Source organism: Lampetra fluviatilis, chromosome 45, assembly GCF_964198595.1.
Source record: "Lampetra fluviatilis chromosome 45, kcLamFluv1.1, whole genome shotgun sequence".
In the NCBI taxonomy this organism is placed as follows: Eukaryota; Metazoa; Chordata; class Hyperoartia; order Petromyzontiformes; family Petromyzontidae; genus Lampetra; species Lampetra fluviatilis.
The window spans coordinates 4,022,863-4,039,347 of record NC_136319.1 but is presented as its reverse complement, the minus strand read 5'-3'; the positions used below and the strand labels follow the sequence as shown (position 1 = coordinate 4,039,347).

Here is a 16,485-nt window from a genome sequence, read left to right as displayed (position 1 = left end):
TGCGTCAAGAAGGATGGGATGCCTCCAGTAAATTTTAGCCACATTCTGGCAGAAACTAGGGCTTTGATGATGTGACAGTGACTGAATTAACTATTTCCTTCAATGGAAATTTTCATGGCCGTATAGCCAGTTTAGCATTGTTCATGGTGAAGTTCACCAACCCTTTTGTATCTTTGGTGCCCTTGTTCACCCTATATCCAAAAATAAGAATCATGAGGGAGAAGTGAAGATCACATTTCAGTAGGTTATTAAGTAGCAGCTTATTGAGTGAGTCTAGGGTTTTCCAGTGTACATATCGATGTGCTACTGTTTCAAGCTCACCACAGAATATACATTCTGGATTTGTCTCTGTGAAATGTGATGGAAATGTGTTCGTGGTCACAGTCCCATGGGCAATGCTCCAGGTCAGGTCACCGTGGTGCTTATACGATGGATCGGAGCAACAACGGCTCCTAATGAGGCCTCACGCGATCACTGCAGGGCATTGGCTCCCTCCAAGCATGGTCTTTGCAGGACATTATTATTTGTGGTGGAATTGGACGATTTAGGCATACAGCTTCCTCCGCTCTACATCTGAGAATCATCCCTCCTGTTCATTCCCTGAGGTATGTACCCAGTGCTGCTGTGAAGAAGACGGTGAGCGCTTCCTTGCTGGGATGACATTCAGCTTTGGTGAAAACTGGGCCACCGTTAGCCGACTCCTCACCAGCACTCACTGCTGGTGTGGTCCCTACTGCTGTTGAGAAAGCCCTACGTACTTCATTAAGAAGCTTTGCAGCAAGTCTCACTGAGCACATTGCAGTCATTGCAGTTATCTCAATAGGGAGAAGCCACTGCCCCTCCGTGCCTGGTTTCACCAGATCGGCTACCCTAATGCGATGTGCGTCTACCATGCGTTTCTCTATGGCTGGACCCACACTAGAGGGTAGCGCCATGGTTGGAGTTCCACAATAGCAGCTCGTGAGCTAAGTCTGATGCTGACCGGGGTTTATTCAGTTTGGCAGTGACGAGGAAAGCCCAGGTCTGAAGGACACTCCTGTAGAAGTGGGGAATCTGCGACAGTGGAATACCCATAATGCTTCACTGCAGCCCCCCCCCCAGGTTATTTAGAAAAAAAATGCTGTGGAACACCACACGGGTGATGGGACTGTGTAGAGATATATGTGTATGGCTTCTAAGTGAAAGGTAGAGAGTTTGCTCCATACACACACTAGACCTTGCCTGCCCTCCTGCAGTGGCAAAGCTATGATGCCAGCAGCCACACGGTGCACCATATGTGACCAGAAGGCAGCCATCATTCTTGGAAATTTGACAAGCAAGAATGCGGGCAGAGGGAAAAGAAGCAGTGCCAGAATGTGGACGCAATCAACTGGTTCACTACCAGGATTTTCCATATGAACGTGAGTTTTATACAGCGCCCCCAAGGCTCCAGTCGGTTCTTCACCTCTTCTTAAAAAAAATAATTATTGTGTAATGTTTTATCTCCAGGTCCCAGGAGTACGCCAAGATGGTGAAGACACTATTTGCTCCACATAATTGTTTTAGCAAACTCAAGAAACTGGGCTTCATCCCACAAGCAGCCCACTGCACTTCTCCCAGTTCATCCTGGAGGACGCGCATGAGTAAACCTGTTTGGCACTCGCACAGCCGTTCAATATCATGATCACTCTGTAGAACAGGAGAATATCATCAGCATATGCTGTGAGAGTCACTCTCATACTGGGCTCCTTCAGAGTTAAACCAGTGAGTCGGCGTCGAAGTAGATGCAAAAAAGGCTCCATAATGAGGGTGTAGTGCTGTCCTGACATAGAAAAGCCTTTGCCCGATTCCTCTTTTGAAGTCTACAGGAGCAATTGGTGCATGGTTAACTTTGACAAGACACTGGGCCATGTTGTAGAGCAACCCAATTAACCCTATGAACCTAGTGCCAAAACAAACGTTTTTAGAGTGACAAGTAGATACCAGCGATCAACCCTGTCAAATGCTTTCTCTTGATCAAGTGAGATAAAGGCAAGTGGAAAGTACAATTGCTCCAACAGAGTGATCACTTCTCTCACTAGGAAAATCCCATCATGGATGGTCCTCCCTGGAATAGTGTATGCCTGGTCATTGCCAATAACCTGAGCCAACACCATCCTAAGCCTAGCAGAGACAGCTTTTGTGAGAATCTTATAGTCTGTGCTCAGCACTGAGACTGGATGCCAATTCTTTAGGTGTCTAAGGTTACCCTTTTTTGTAAGCGGTGTGAGCACTTAGTCACATAGTCACTTGAAGATGTTTTCTTGTTCATGTTTTAGTTTTTTGTTTGTTGCGGTTGCACCCGATTCAAGTGCCGATTGGCTCACAGGGCTATACCTAATAAATGAAACTTGAAACTTGAAAACTTGAGCATGGCTCTCCCCGAGGACTGAGGCATCACGTTGGAATCCACTGCTACATCTAGAACAGCTTTGTAGTCTTCCCGCAGGGAGTGCCAAAAATGGCGATACAACTCCCCTGGCAACCCATCAATCCCTGGGAATTTGTTCCTGGCCAGGGCACTCACTGCCATGTCTAGGTTACCCTGTTTGACCTCTTCTTTGAGATATTCCCTGTCGTCTTCACCCAAAGTAGGCAGTCCTTTCAGATTTCATCTAGGGCCGGTATGGATATATACTCTAGAGAGAACATATTTCTATAGTACTGTGCTACTGTTGAAGCTATTTGATTGTTGTTTGAAACAAGGACCCCCATGTCATCAAATAAACCCTCCATTCAGACGCTGTCTCCCCGACAGACCTGGTCTTCACCTGAGGACGGCTGCTTGCGTTGTGGCCGAAACGTCGTGAGAATTGTATTTTATTATGTTTATTTTTATTATTTTATTATTTCCCTTCTACGTGACTTTAACGAAAGAACAAAGAAGATAAACCCTCCATAGTTTTGCACCTACCATTCTGCTTCCCTAACGAGATGAAAAGTGTTGAGCTAGAGTCCATATCCATGGTGCATTTAAAACGAGAGTGGCTACATGCTCCTTCTGCCTTTTCTTTCTGCAAACCTTTTAGACATTCCAGGATCTACACATATTTCTGTAGTAGGCCTGGATTGCCCCCGATCTTCTGCATTTGCTCTATGTTACGGACTCTGCTCTCAAGCTCACAAATTTACTGGTCAATGTTTTTTTTGTGTTCACCCAGGCATACCTTTGACACAGTTTTTTCATGTGTACTTTCCCTATATCCCACTATTGTGGTAGGTTATTAAAACAATCTTTCGTTGCCTGCCACTCCACCCAGAAGACCCCAAAGTGATTAATGAAGGTGGTGTCTTCCAAAAGAGCGTTAATAAAATGCCAGTATGTCAAACCCCTTGGGACTCCACGTATCTTCATTTGGAGTAGTACGAGTTGATGACCTGTCTAAATAAACAAATGATCAAAGTTTGTGTAAATTAAAAGACTCACTGTTAGTGAATGAAATTCCCACGAAAAAAGGTGAAGAAATAATGAAATGATAAAGTTTGTAGAGGCAAGGTCAGGAGCTGTGTGAACACGTCTCTCTTCCCCCGTGTCTCTCTCTCTCGCTCTGTCACCCCCGTGTCTCTCTCTCTCCCACATGGTCTCCATGTGTCTCACTGGTGACAGACCAGTGTCTCCACTGTCTACCTCTCTTTCTCTCTCCTCGTGTCTCTCTCACGGTCATCCGATTAGCACCGTTGGCTACGTATGATGCGAAAGAAGTTCAACATACACACATTCCCATGCGTCTCGCTCTTTCCCCATGTCTCTCCCTCTCTCTTGCTCCCCATATCCCTCTCTCTCTCTCTCTCCCCGTGTCTCTCTCCGTGTCTCTCTCCGTGTGTCTTTCTCTCCCCGTGTTTATCTCTGTCTCTCTCTCCCAGTGTCTCCCTCTTTCCCGGTGTCTCTGCACATCTCTCACCACTGCTCAAGCAGGCGAGCGTCTCCGCTCTCTGTCTCTCTCTCCTCCTGTCTCTCCGTGTGTGTCTCTCTCCCTGTGTCTCTCTCTCCCACGGTGTCTGCATGCGTTCCTCACTGCTGCGCAGGCAGGTCAGCATCTCCGCTCTCTGTCTCTCCTCCTGTCTGTCTCTCCGTGTGTGTGTCTCTCTCTCTCCCTGTGTCTCTCTCTCTCACGGTGTCTGCATGCGTTCCTCACTGCTGCGCAGGCAGGTCAACGTCTCCACTGTCTGTCTCTCTCTCCTCCTGTCTGTCTCTCCGTGTGTGTGTCTCTCTCTCTCCCTGTGTCTCTCTCTCCCACGGTGTCTGCATGCGTTCCTCACTGCTGCACAGGCAGGCCAGTGTCTCCGCCCTCTCCGTCTCTCTCATCGCTGTGTGCCCCTCCGGTTGTCCGATCTCGGGCTGCTGTCTGCGTCTCTCTTCCTGCTGCCTGCTCCACTCCTCCCTGCGCTCGATCAGACTGTCGGGGTGCAACACACAGCATCGAGCAGCTATTGTCAACATCAACGAATCCTTGCCCATGGGGGAAGCCTCGCTGAGATCCTCAAGACGCTTGATCAAGAGGGTCCTGCCAAAAGAAAAGAAACCCCAAAAAACTATGGGGACCTATTTTTGCTGCTAGTAAAAAAAAAAGGAAAAATATATAAATAGGGTTTTATTACTCCTTTGTGGAAATACAACTAGGAGTTGTGTTCACATTCTTGATTTGAGCTTTCGTGACTGCAGGAACATAGGACCGGTTCAAATAATCGTCACCGGTGGTGGCCGTGAGCGGGAATCGAACTCGGGTCGCCGGGTTCGTAGCGCAGCGCGCTAACCACTACACGACAATGCGTTACGCTTCCACACGCGCGGGTCACGTGACAGATGTGACGTCACAGCTCACTTGCCGTGCAAAAAATATTTGCATTATTGAGCTCCCCCGCCCCCCCAAAAAAACTAAAGTGTATTTTTATAATTTTTGCATGGTGTACAGTCTGGAAAGTACCCACATGGCACATTTCAAGTTTGTTGCATGTCGGGAAGTACGCTAAACATTTTGAACAGACACACATAATCACAACTTTGCCTTTTATATATATGGAGATTATAAATAAGTTAATTAGTATGATTCCTCTATAAGGAATTGTAATATGTATTACTTAATAATGTGACCAGGCTGCACTAAGCCTGTAGCTATCAGAGCAGCTCAAATTATTTGTATTTCTCTGAATTTCAATAGATTCTTTAATTAGTCTTGGCCAGTAACATTTAGTTTTACACAACACTTCAACGTTGTCAAAATCAATTGAGTGTTCTTGTTGGCAAGCATTTTCTGCCACTGCCAAAAGTTGTGTTTGAGATAATTTAATATTCCTTTGGTGTTCTTTTAGTCTTCCGCTAATGTTACGTCCCGTCTGTCCAATATAGCATTTACCGCATAAGCAATGAATCCGATATACACTTTCTGTTGATAACATAGGTAATTCATCTTTTGTATAAGACACTGGTTTTATAATGTTGTGTACCGTACCAAATCTTACTTTAATGTTTTGCTTTTGCAAAACACAGGCTAATGTGTCAGTTCCTCCTGAGATATATGGTATTTTAATTGTTTTAATAATCTTATATGTTTCAGCAGTATTGTTGTTCGATCTTGAATTGGCATTCAATGCTCTGTTAATTTGAGCATTACTGTAGCCATTCAGTCGTAGTGCTTCTTTAACATGTTTAATCTAAATCCTTAGACTTTCACCATCTGACACTGTTTTTGCCCGATATATGGGCGTCTTAATGAGAGAGGATTTCTGTGCAGGGTGATGATGCGAATCTGCATTCAGATAGTGTGCGTTCCCTTTCAGTAAATGCTGTGTGTTATCTTACCATTTAGGCCGCGTCCAAGCAAAATACCTAGGAAAGCGAGTGTGTTATTCACCTCCATTTCTATGGTGAACTGGATGGTCAGGTTTTGTGCATTGAGATGATTTAGAAATTAATTAAGTGTATATTTACCATGTGGCCACACAACCAAAGTGGCATCCACATATCTTAATCAAAAATATGGTATTAATGTACTTGAGGCAAGTGCTCTTGTTTAAAAGTTTTCCATGTACAGATTTGCTATAACAGGAGACAAAGGAGAGCCCATTGCTGCTTCTTCCTTTTGTTTAAAGAAATCACCTCTCCATAAGAAATAAGTGTTATTTAGACATGGTCAGCTAGTTTTGGAATATCTTCTGGTAAACCTGTCTTCTTTACTAGTGTATCAAGTAATTTAAGCGACTCGTTAACTGGAACCTTAGTGAATAGAGAAATTACATCAAAACTCGCCAAAATATCATTCGGGTTAAGTTTAATATCTCTAATCACATTCACAAGATGTTCTGAATTTTATTTGAATGAAGATGTCCTACCGATGTAGGGCTGTATTTGTTTAGTTACATATTTTGCTAATGTATATGTGGCAGAGCTTATTGTACTTACTATGGGTCATAAAGGGATACCGATTTTATTCATCTTTGGTAGCCTGTACAGTCTAGGTGATTTTGAGGCCCTTGGCTTCATTTGGTATTGCTCAGTCTTGGGGATTAATTAATTTGCAATGATTGCAGTAGTATCACGTTATAAAATATTAGTTGGATCTCGTTTAATTTTAATATAGGTACTTTCCTCTAGAAAATCTTAAATTGTATTATCATAATCTGCTCGTGACATCACTACAGTAGTGCGGCCTTTATCAGCTGCCAGAATTTGAATATATTTAATCGAAGCTCCCTTAAGGCTTTGCTTCGTTAAAGCTCATATTTATTTTTGGTACTTTGCTATTCTAATTTATTTTGACAACCTCACGCCTAGTCATCTCTGCCTCATTATGTGTAAGGTGTCTTACCGCTGAGTCTACCTCAGCAATTATCTCATCCACTGGAATTGTGCATGGGGTAACGGCAAAGTTAAGGCCTTTAGAAAGGATGGAAATGATGTCGCTGGCTAAATCAGTGTTAGTTAGGTTCATTACAGTTTGTTTTTAAATTGTTCATTATTAGTTGGGAATTGTTTGTTATGAAGTCTAGAAAATGTATTAATTTGTTTAGTTTTAGTTAGGTTAAATACATTATCAGCCGATTGTTGTGTTATATTATCAATTATATTCCAATAATGTATGGATACACTATTGCTGATATGTAAGTGCAAGTGCTTTAGAGATTCAGAAATGTGAGATAATTCACTCCTGTTGTGCTGTATTCTCTAGAATAATGATTCGCTAGCTTTGTGTAGTATTTGGCTAGCTTTAACAGACTTTATGTGATGTGTTATTTTATTACCCTTGAATGTCTGCACCTTTTGAGGAATGCCAGTGAAGACATACATTTTACCCACTTAATGCCATGATCTTGTGCGGATGCTCTGATGCCGGAACAGCGTGCTGGTAATTACAAGTCCATGGGCTGCACAGAAGTCCCGCAGCCTCCTACCGTTGTTATTGAGTTGATCTGGCTAATGCCTTCCAATCATTCCAGCCCAAGTGCCAGCATAATGACCCACTCGGGAATTAAAGTCACCAAACAGGATGATTATCTCGTGGGCCCACTTTAGCTCGCACCGGTGACAGGAGGTCATAAAAGGCATCTGACTCATCGGCTTTGCCTGCATCCCTCCACTGATGTTCATCTTTGGCGAGGGCATAAGCAACGACCACCACCACCACTCTTCGCCTCTGGTTGATGGGGAGACGAGCCCACAGTAGCCTGTGGTTTACAGATGTCCACACTTACTGCCATGCTTCCACGTCCCCTTCATTATTTTGTTTAGAAGATGAACCACTCCCTGTTGTTTAGCAGTCTTCTGCCCCGCGTAAAGGATTGTCCACCCCTCATGGTGACTGGAACCAAAGCCAGTCCACAGGACCTCCTGAATACCCCATAGATCCTGGCGGTACCGGTCTAGCTCCCGCCAGAGGACTGGAAGCCTTTCCTCCACAGCGAGCGTTCAACCATTCCAAGTGGCCACTAGCAGTGGCTTTTTGCTGTTTCTGGAGGAACCCCGAGGGTACGGGTCCAGTCTCCTGGCTCCGCCAAATGGGTTTTGTCCAGGAGATGTCATAGACGCCTGTTCACCTGGGGATTCCAGCACAAGCTTAGCTAGATATGTTTCACGCCATCCAGAGCCTCCCATTGGCCGCTGTGGTGGTTACAAGCGCCATGAGGGGTATAGCCAATTGTAATTGGCCTTCCTTCCTTCTATGGCATTGCTCATATCCACCAGTGTTACCGTTTGGCACCACCGAGGAGGAAGGGGGTTGTTTTGCCGAACTCACACACTCACTTACAAACACACTCTCATACACTCACTCGCACACACACTCACTCGCACACACACTCACACGCTGACACACTCACACGCTGACACACTCACACGCTGACACACTCACACTCTCACACACTCACTCGCGCACACACACTCACTCGCTGACACACTCACACGCTGACACACTCACACTCTCACACACTCACTCGCACACACACTCACTCGCACACACACTCACACGCTGACACTCACACACTCAACCAACGTACTAGGCAGGCAGCATCCCCTTGGGTTGAGGGGCCAGGCTGAGATTGGGCTGGGAGTTGGATCTGCTTAGGCCGTGGTCTCTCTCTCCACGTTGCCACGCGTCCCTGGCGTTCCGCTTCACGAAGTCCACACTCTGCCTCGCCTGTCTAGGAGTCTACACAGAGGAGAGAGAGACAGAGAGAGAGCACACAGGAGACAGGAAAAGGGAGAGAAAGAGAGAGAGATGAAAAGAGAGACAGAGAGGGAGAGGCAGGGAGAGCGAGAGAGGGAAAGGGAGAGACAGGGCAGGATGGAGAGAGGGAGAGAGAGAGGGAGATAGAGCGGGAGGGAGAGAGCGGTGGAAAGAGAGAAAGCGTGAAAGACAGTGAGCAGGAGAGAGGGGGAAAGAGAGTGGGAGAGAGAGTGGGAGAAAGAGAGGAAGACAATGTGAATATTTACTCTCTGTTGAACTTCTTTCGCACCATATATAGCCAACCATGCGTATCAGCGGTGCGGGACAAAGACAGAAACACTAAACACAACAATGAGTTCTAATGGCGAGAGAGGGTGCAACGAATGAGCAAGAAAGAGAGGGAGACATGGGGAGAGACACACGTGAGTGGGTGGGTGAATGGCTTAGCGAATGCTTACGGGTGTGTGATGGTGTGTGTGGGAGCGGTAGTGTAGCGGTTAGCGCGCTGCGCTATGAACCTGGCGACCCAGGTTAGATTCCCGCTCACGGCCAACACCAGTGACGATTATCTGATCCAGTCCTGGGCCTCCCCTAGGTCGACTCAGCCTAAAATGAGTACCTGGTGCGGTGTGTAAACATCGCCACTGGGGAGACAAAGGTGGTCGGGCGTGGTGCTGGCCACCCACCCCCTTGTGTACCGTTTCAGCCTTCATAGGTGCTCGCTAACAGCACTTGCCCCCACAGTCTGTTAAGGCTATACGGAGCATCTTTTTCTTTGTGGGAGCGTTAGTCTAGCGGTGATCGGTGAACCCGGCGACCCGAGGTCGATTCCCGCTCATGCCCACCAACACCAGAGATTATCTAAAACCGATCCTGGGCCTCCCCCGCCTAAGTCAACTCAGCCTCAAATGTGTAACCAGTGCGGTGTTTTTACAACTTACTATTTCATTTCACCAGGTAAGGGCCCCACTGAGTTACGTAGCTCTTTTTCAGAAGCGACCTGGCCATCACAAATGATAGCTCAACCAAGTAGCTGATATCATGATCGTGTGGAAATTCATAACAGTAGCCAAATCTCTGAATGCGTGACGTCGATTCTAAATGTGGCGGGGAAAACCAGAGTATCCGGAGAAAAATCCATGCAACCATGGGGGGGAGACAGAGAGAGCCAGACTCCAAATATACAGCAGCAGCATGTTGCTGTATACAAGGCGAGGGAGTTAACATCTCCGGGCCACCGTGATGATGATGACGACAGAGAGACGCAGACTCCAATTTTACAGCAGCAGCAAGCGTCAGGGTCGGGATCGAACCCACGACCTCCTGGATATCAGGCGCGGAAGTCAACATCTCCGGGCCACCGTGATGATGATGATGATGAGAGAGAGAGACGCAGACTCCAAATATACAGCAGCAGGCATCGTCAGGGTCGGGATCGAACCCACGACCTCCTGTACACCAGGCGAGGTAGTTAACATCTCCTAGCCACCGTGATGATGATGAGAGAGAGACACGCAGACTCCAAATATACAGCAGCAGCATGCATGGTCAGGGTCAGGATCGAACAGACGACCTCCTGTATACCAGGCGAGGGAGTTAACATCTCCGGGCCACCGTGATGATGATGACTCCAATTTTACAGCAGCAGCAAGCGTCAGGGTCGGGATCGAACCCACGACCTCCTGGATACCAGGCGAGGGAATTAACATCTCCAAGCCACCGTGATGATGATGAGATAGAGAGACGCAGACTCCAAATATACAGCAGCAGCAGCAGGCATCGTCAGGGTCGGGATCGAACCCACGACTTCCTGTACACCAGGCAAGGGAGTTAACATCTCCAGGCCACCGTGATGATGACTCCAATTTTACAGCAGCGTCAGGGTCGGGATCGAACCCACGACCTCCTGGATATCAGGCGCTGGGAGGTAACACCTCTTCAAAGCAGCTAAGGTTAGGGACGCCCCCCTTGGCTGCCTTCTTATTCCTCAAATCGTGCAGCAATCCTGCTCTAAACTCGCTGTTGTGCATTTTTACTACCATGTAATGTACTCACTACGGTCCACACGTTTACACATTTTGGTATAAACGCGTCAACTTAGAGGTCCGTTATTCAACAGAACGCAAATGCCATCGGGGAAAGTGTTGCAGACAGCGCTCCCTAAGAGCGCAAAAGTGATAACAGCTGTGCGGTGTTGTTATCATACACCATAGGTCTCAATCAGGTACCCGATACCCGTACCCTACCCGATACCCGGCTACCCGTACCCGGCCGGGTACGGGTACGGGTACCCGTTTGTCACTGGTGAGTAGCCCTTTGTCACTCATTTCCCAACGTCTTGTCTCTTCTCACAATTCAAGTTCCTAGAATCAACCCACCCGCGCCTGCAACATGGCTTCATCCCAGAGGTCGCAATCGGGTACCCGTACCCTACCCGATACCCGGCCGGGTACGGGTAGCCAGGTATCGGGTAGGGTACGGGTAAGGAATCAAAACCCGTTTGCGAACTCTGTCAAACACCCACATCTCCCGAGGAGTCATCTTCCTGAATTGCTCACCATCACCACCTCCACTGTGGTCAAATCACCATCGTCATGACCGTCGTCAAAGGCATTTGGAAAATATGTATTGTTCTTAAATCTGTATTATTTATTAATTGTAGTCATTGTTATTAAACATTTACCATTTCACTCGGACCAGGAACCCCATTTTTTCCCAATGGAATGAGGTTTCTATTCTGCATTCGCTGACCGTTTTCAAGAAGGCAACCCTCGCATATGGAGGGAAGGCTTTAGTGTACTTGAAGCTGGTGCTTTTCCTTCAAACCCTTTGCTAATGAGCTGCGTTGGCGTGAGGTGGTTGTACGACACATTGAAATGTATGCGCTCTAACCCTAAACACTTTATTGTGAATCATATGGTCGTCAAAACATCGGTGTTAAATTGAGTGGGTGAGTGAGTTGGTTAGAGTGTGGTTGAGTGAGTTGGTGAGTGTGCGGTTGATTGAGTGGGTTTGTGAGTGAGAGGGTGGTTGAGTGGCTGTGTGGCTGAGTTGATGAGTAGGTGAGTGGGTGAGTGACTGAGTAGTGATCCCCTCACCTCTCCCCCACTCTCCCCTCTTCCTCTGGAGTGAGCCCGGAGAAACACAGCGCTTTGAGCACGAGGAGGAAGAGGTGGTTCCTATAAAACGACATTGCCATCATGAACCCAATGACACGGCCATCATGAACCCAGCGACAGAGCCATCGTGAACTCCAGTGACATGGCCAATGTGAATCCCAGCGACACGGCTATCATGAAACTAGCGACATGGCCATTATGAACCCACCCACACAGACATCGTGAACCCAGCGACCTGGCCAACGTGAACCCCACCCACACGGCCATCGTGAACCCCACCCACCTGCAGCTTGGCGGTCACTTTGCTGGGAACGTTGTCGTATTTCCTCGACTTCCAGAGAGCGGTGGCTTCACACTGCTGATGAGCAGGAGGCTGCTGCTGATGCTGCTGATGCTGCTGCTGGATCTTTCTGATGCGTCGCAAGTTTTCAAGGACGTGGTTTCGCGGCTTGTGTCCTGAAGGTCGTCATCAGCATCATCAGCAAGAGAATCATCAGCATCAGCAGAATCATCAGCATCAGCAGCATCATCAGCAGCTGCAGTATAATCAGCAGCAGCATCATCATGATGATCATCAGCAAGAGAATCAGCAGCAGATAACCATCAGCATCATCGTCAGCCAGAACAGCATAAGCAAGAAGAGCATAGTCATCAAACAAATACAGTGGTCACCGCATCGCGCGGCACTTTCAGACGCGCTTCTGTGGCCGTCTGGAACGCTCTTCCTTGCGATATTAGGAAGCCAATGAAGCTATGATGCACCTTTAAATCATCATATAGATCGATAAACTCGTTTTTTTAACTGCTTCTTGTTGTTTTTAGTTTGTTGTCTTTCCGCCCGCACCTCCGATAAGGTGCGAAAACAGGTTCAACATACATACATCAATAGCTGCAGCATTATCGTTGTTATCAGCGGCATCACTCACTCACCCACCCAACCACTCACGCATCCAACCACTCACTCACCCACCCACCCAACCGCTCACTCAGCCACCCAACTACTCAGCCACCCAGCCACTCAGCAACCCAACTACTCACTCACCCATCCACTCACTCACGCACCCAACCACTCATCCACTCACTCATCCACTCACCCACTCACCACTCACCCACCCCTTTCATCCATTCACTACTCACTCACTCATCCACTCACTCATCCACTCACTCATCCACTCACTCATCCACTCACTCATCCACTCACTCATCCACTCACTCATCCACTCACTCATCCACTCACTCATCCACTCACTCATCCACTCACTCATCCACTCACTCATCCACTCACTCATCCACTCACTCATCCACTCACTCATCCACTCACTCATCCACTCACTCATCCACTCACTCATCCACTCACTCATCCACTCACCCACCCACTCACCCATCCACTCACCCACCCACTCATCCACTCAACCACTCACCCATCCACTCACCCACCCTTTCATCCATTCACCTACTCACTCACCTACTCACCCACTCACCCACTCACAATTGTATTCATACCTTGTCGTTTGGGGCCCCCGCCCCAAGGCCCCTCCCCCTCGCGGGGCCCCTCAGCATGGATGAGCGCCCCCACGCTGCCCCTCCCCCTCAGGAGGATCTCCAGCCCCTCCCCCAGCGCGCGAGGGGGAGGGGGTCCAGGGGCGGGGCTACGAGCGGAAGTTGGCACCCAGGGGGGCAGGGCTCGGAAGGGGTTTCGAGCTGCGTTGGGGGGGGGGGGGGAGTGGTGGGGGTGGGGGGGGGAGGAGTGGTGGGGGGGGGGGTGGTGGGGGGGAATGGTGGGGGGGAATGGTGGGGGGGGAAGTGGTGGGGGAGGAGTGGTGGGGGGGGGAAGAGTGGTGAGGGGGAATGGTGGTGGGGGGGGAGTGGTGGGGGGGGGAGTGGTGGGGGGGGGGGAGTGGTGGGGGGGAGTGGTGGGGGGGGGGGAGTGGTGGGGGGGAAGTGGTGGGGGGGGGGTGGGTGGTGGGGAAGTGATGGGGGGGAGAAGTGAAGTGGGGGGGAGGAGTGGTGGGGGGGGGAGTGGTGGGGGGGGGGAAGTGGTGGGGGGGGAGGTGGTGGGGAGGGGTGGTGGGGGGGTGAGGAGTGGTGGGGGGGGAGTGGTGGGGGGGAGGAGTGTTGGGGGGGGGAGGAGTGCTGGGGGGAGGGGTGGGGAGTGGTGGGGGGGAGGGGTGGGGAGTGGTGGGGGGGAGTGGTGGGGGGGGGAGAGGGGTGGTCGGGGGGGAGTGGTTGGGGGGGGGAAGTGGTGGGGGGGGGGGAGGAGTGGTGGGGGGGGAGTGGGGGGGGGGAAGAGTGGTGAGGGGGAATGGCGGTGGGGGGGGGAGTGATGGGGGGGGAGTGGTGGGGGGAAGTGGTGGGGGGGGAGTGGTGGTGGGGAAGTGATGGGGGGGGAGAAGTGAAGTGGGGGGGCGGCGTGGTGGGGGGGGGGGTGGTGGTGGGGGGGGGTGGTGGGGGGGGGGGGAGTGGTGGGGGGGGGGGGAAGTGGTGGGGGGGGGGGAAGTGGTGGGGGGGAGAGGTGGTGGGGGGGAGGGGTGGTGGGGGGGTGAGGAGGAGTGGTGGGGGGGATAAGTGAAGTGGGGGGGAGGAGTGGTGGGGGGGGGAGGAGTGCTGGGGGGAGGGGTGGGGGGGGAGTGGTGGTGGGGAAGTGATGGGGGGGGAGAAGTGAAGTGGGGGGGAGGAGTGGTGGGGGGGGGAGGAGTGTTGGGGGGAGGGGTGGGGGGGGGAGGGGTGGGGGGGGAGTGGTGGGGGGGGAGAGGGGTGGTGGGGGGGAGTGGTTGGGGGGGGAAGTGGTGGGGGGAGGGGTGGTGGGGGGGGAGGAGGAGTGGTGGGGGGGGGAGTGGTGGGGGGGATAAGTGAAGTGGGGGGGAGGAGTGGTGGGGGGGGGAGGAGTGCTGGGGGGAGGGGTGGGGGGGGAGTGGTGGGGGGGAGGGGTGGTGGGGGGGAGGGGTGGTGGGGGGGAGGGGTAGTGGGGGGGAGGGGTGGTGGGGGGGGAGTGGTGGGGGGGGGAGTGGTGGGGAGTGGTGGGGGGTGGGGGGGAGTGGTGGGGGGTGGGGGGAGTGGTGGGGGGGGTGGTGGGAGGGGGAGAAGTGGTGGGGGGGGGGAGTGGTGGGGGGGGGAGTGGTAGGGGGGGTGGTGGGGGGGAGTAGTGGTGGGGGGGGAGGAGTGGTGGGGGGGGAAGAGTGGTGGGGGGGGAAGAGTGGTGGGGGGGGAAGAGTGGTGGGGGGGGAAGAGTGGTGGGGGGGGGAAGAGTGGTGGGGGGGGAAGAGTGGTGGGGGGGGAAGAGTGGTGGGGGGGGAGGAATGGTGGGGGGGGGGGAGTGGGGGGGAGAATCACGTGGGTGAGTGAATGAGTTGCTCTGCACGAAGCTTCTGGTCTTCTCGGCCACGGTCATGCCCTCCCTAATGGAGCATCCGCGCCGGTTAGAAACATTCAGGCTGACCCTGTACAGGCTACGATCCATCCTGGGTGTGTGTGCGTCTGTGTGTGAGTCTGTGTGTGAGTGAGTCTGTGTGTGCGTCTGTGAGTCTGTGTGTGAGTGTGAGTCTGTGTGTGAGTGAGTCTGTGTGTGTCTATGTGTGTCTGTGTGTCTATGTGTGTGTGTGAGTCTGTGTGTGAGTCTGTCTGTGTGTGAGTCTGTGTGTGTGTGAGTCTGTGTGTGTGTGAGTCTGTCTGTGTGTGTGAGTCTGTGTGTGTGTGAGTCTGTGTGAGTGTGTGTCTGTGTGTGTGAGTCTGTGTGAGTATGTGTGTGAGTCTGTCTGTGTGTGAGTCTGTGTGTGAGTGTGAGTCTGTGTGTCTGTGTGTGAGTGTGAGTCTGTGTGTGTGTGAGTGAGTCTGTGTGTCTGTGTGTGAGTGTGAGTCTGTGTGTCTGTGTGTGTGTGAGTCTGTGTGTGTGTGTGAGTCTGTGTGTGAGTGTGAGTCTGTGTGTGTGTCTGTGTGTGTAAGTCTGTGTGTGAATCTGTGTGTGTGTGAGTCTGTGTGTGAGTGTGTCTCACCAGACTGTGGCCTCCCCTGCTGCTGGTTGTAGCTCTTCGGGTAGAGACTCAGATCGGGCGGGATGGGCCCAGAAATCGTGGACGGTCCCTCGCACATCGCTCACTGCGTGCACCTAGCCTGGCACCTCGCCTGGCACCTCGCCTGGCACCTAACCTGGCACCTAACCTGGCACCAAGGTTCTATCCCCGCACCAGCACCAGCATCAGCTGGGTGGGTGGGGGGGGGCGGTCTCACCCCTATGTCGACTCGGCCTTAAATAAAATACAAACTTCCCGGGTGCTGTTGTGAGCCGTATTATAAACTGTGAGCGCTGCTATGGAGAGTGAGGGAGAGAGAGACAAAGGCGGCCGGGCGTGGTTGTTGGTGTGTATGAGAAGGTGCAGCTACAGAGAGACAAAGGCGGTCGGGCGTGACGCCGCTGGTGGTGGTGGCGGTGATGGTGTCAACCCACGCTGGTGCCCAGGAAACAAAGCCCCGCCCCCTCCATAGCTCCTCCCCTTTCTCGCTCCTCCCCCTTTCCCTCGACCCTCTCCCTCAGCGTCGTCTCCTCCCCCCTGATTGGACAGGGGACGGTTGAAATGGGCGTAGAAAAAAGAAAACGCTTCCGATTGGTTGAGGTGATTTGTGGGCGTGGTTCAGGGAGGGGCCGGCCCGGTTTGACAAACGCGGCTTTCGATTGGACAGTTTCGTCGAGTGGG

The 16,485-nt window shown here is 51.1% G+C and overlaps 1 protein-coding gene across 1 annotated transcript in view; it reads right to left on the bottom strand.

The window, feature by feature from the left end:
- ENKD1 (enkurin domain containing 1) overlaps positions 1-16,242 on the bottom strand; it is a 16,585-nt gene extending 343 nt beyond the window's left edge. Inside the window, exons 1-7 of the mRNA XM_078876704.1 lie at positions 15,787-16,242; positions 13,301-13,498; positions 12,081-12,253; positions 11,777-11,857; positions 8,509-8,660; positions 4,287-4,415; positions 3,182-3,216 (exon numbers count right to left, since the gene is read on the bottom strand). Coding sequence (XP_078732830.1) covers positions 3,182-3,216; positions 4,287-4,415; positions 8,509-8,660; positions 11,777-11,857; positions 12,081-12,253; positions 13,301-13,498; positions 15,787-15,883 — 865 coding nt within the window. The 5' untranslated portion in view covers positions 15,884-16,242. The remainder of the gene's footprint in view (positions 1-3,181; positions 3,217-4,286; positions 4,416-8,508; positions 8,661-11,776; positions 11,858-12,080; positions 12,254-13,300; positions 13,499-15,786) is intronic.
- Between the last annotated feature and the right edge of the window lie 243 nt (positions 16,243-16,485).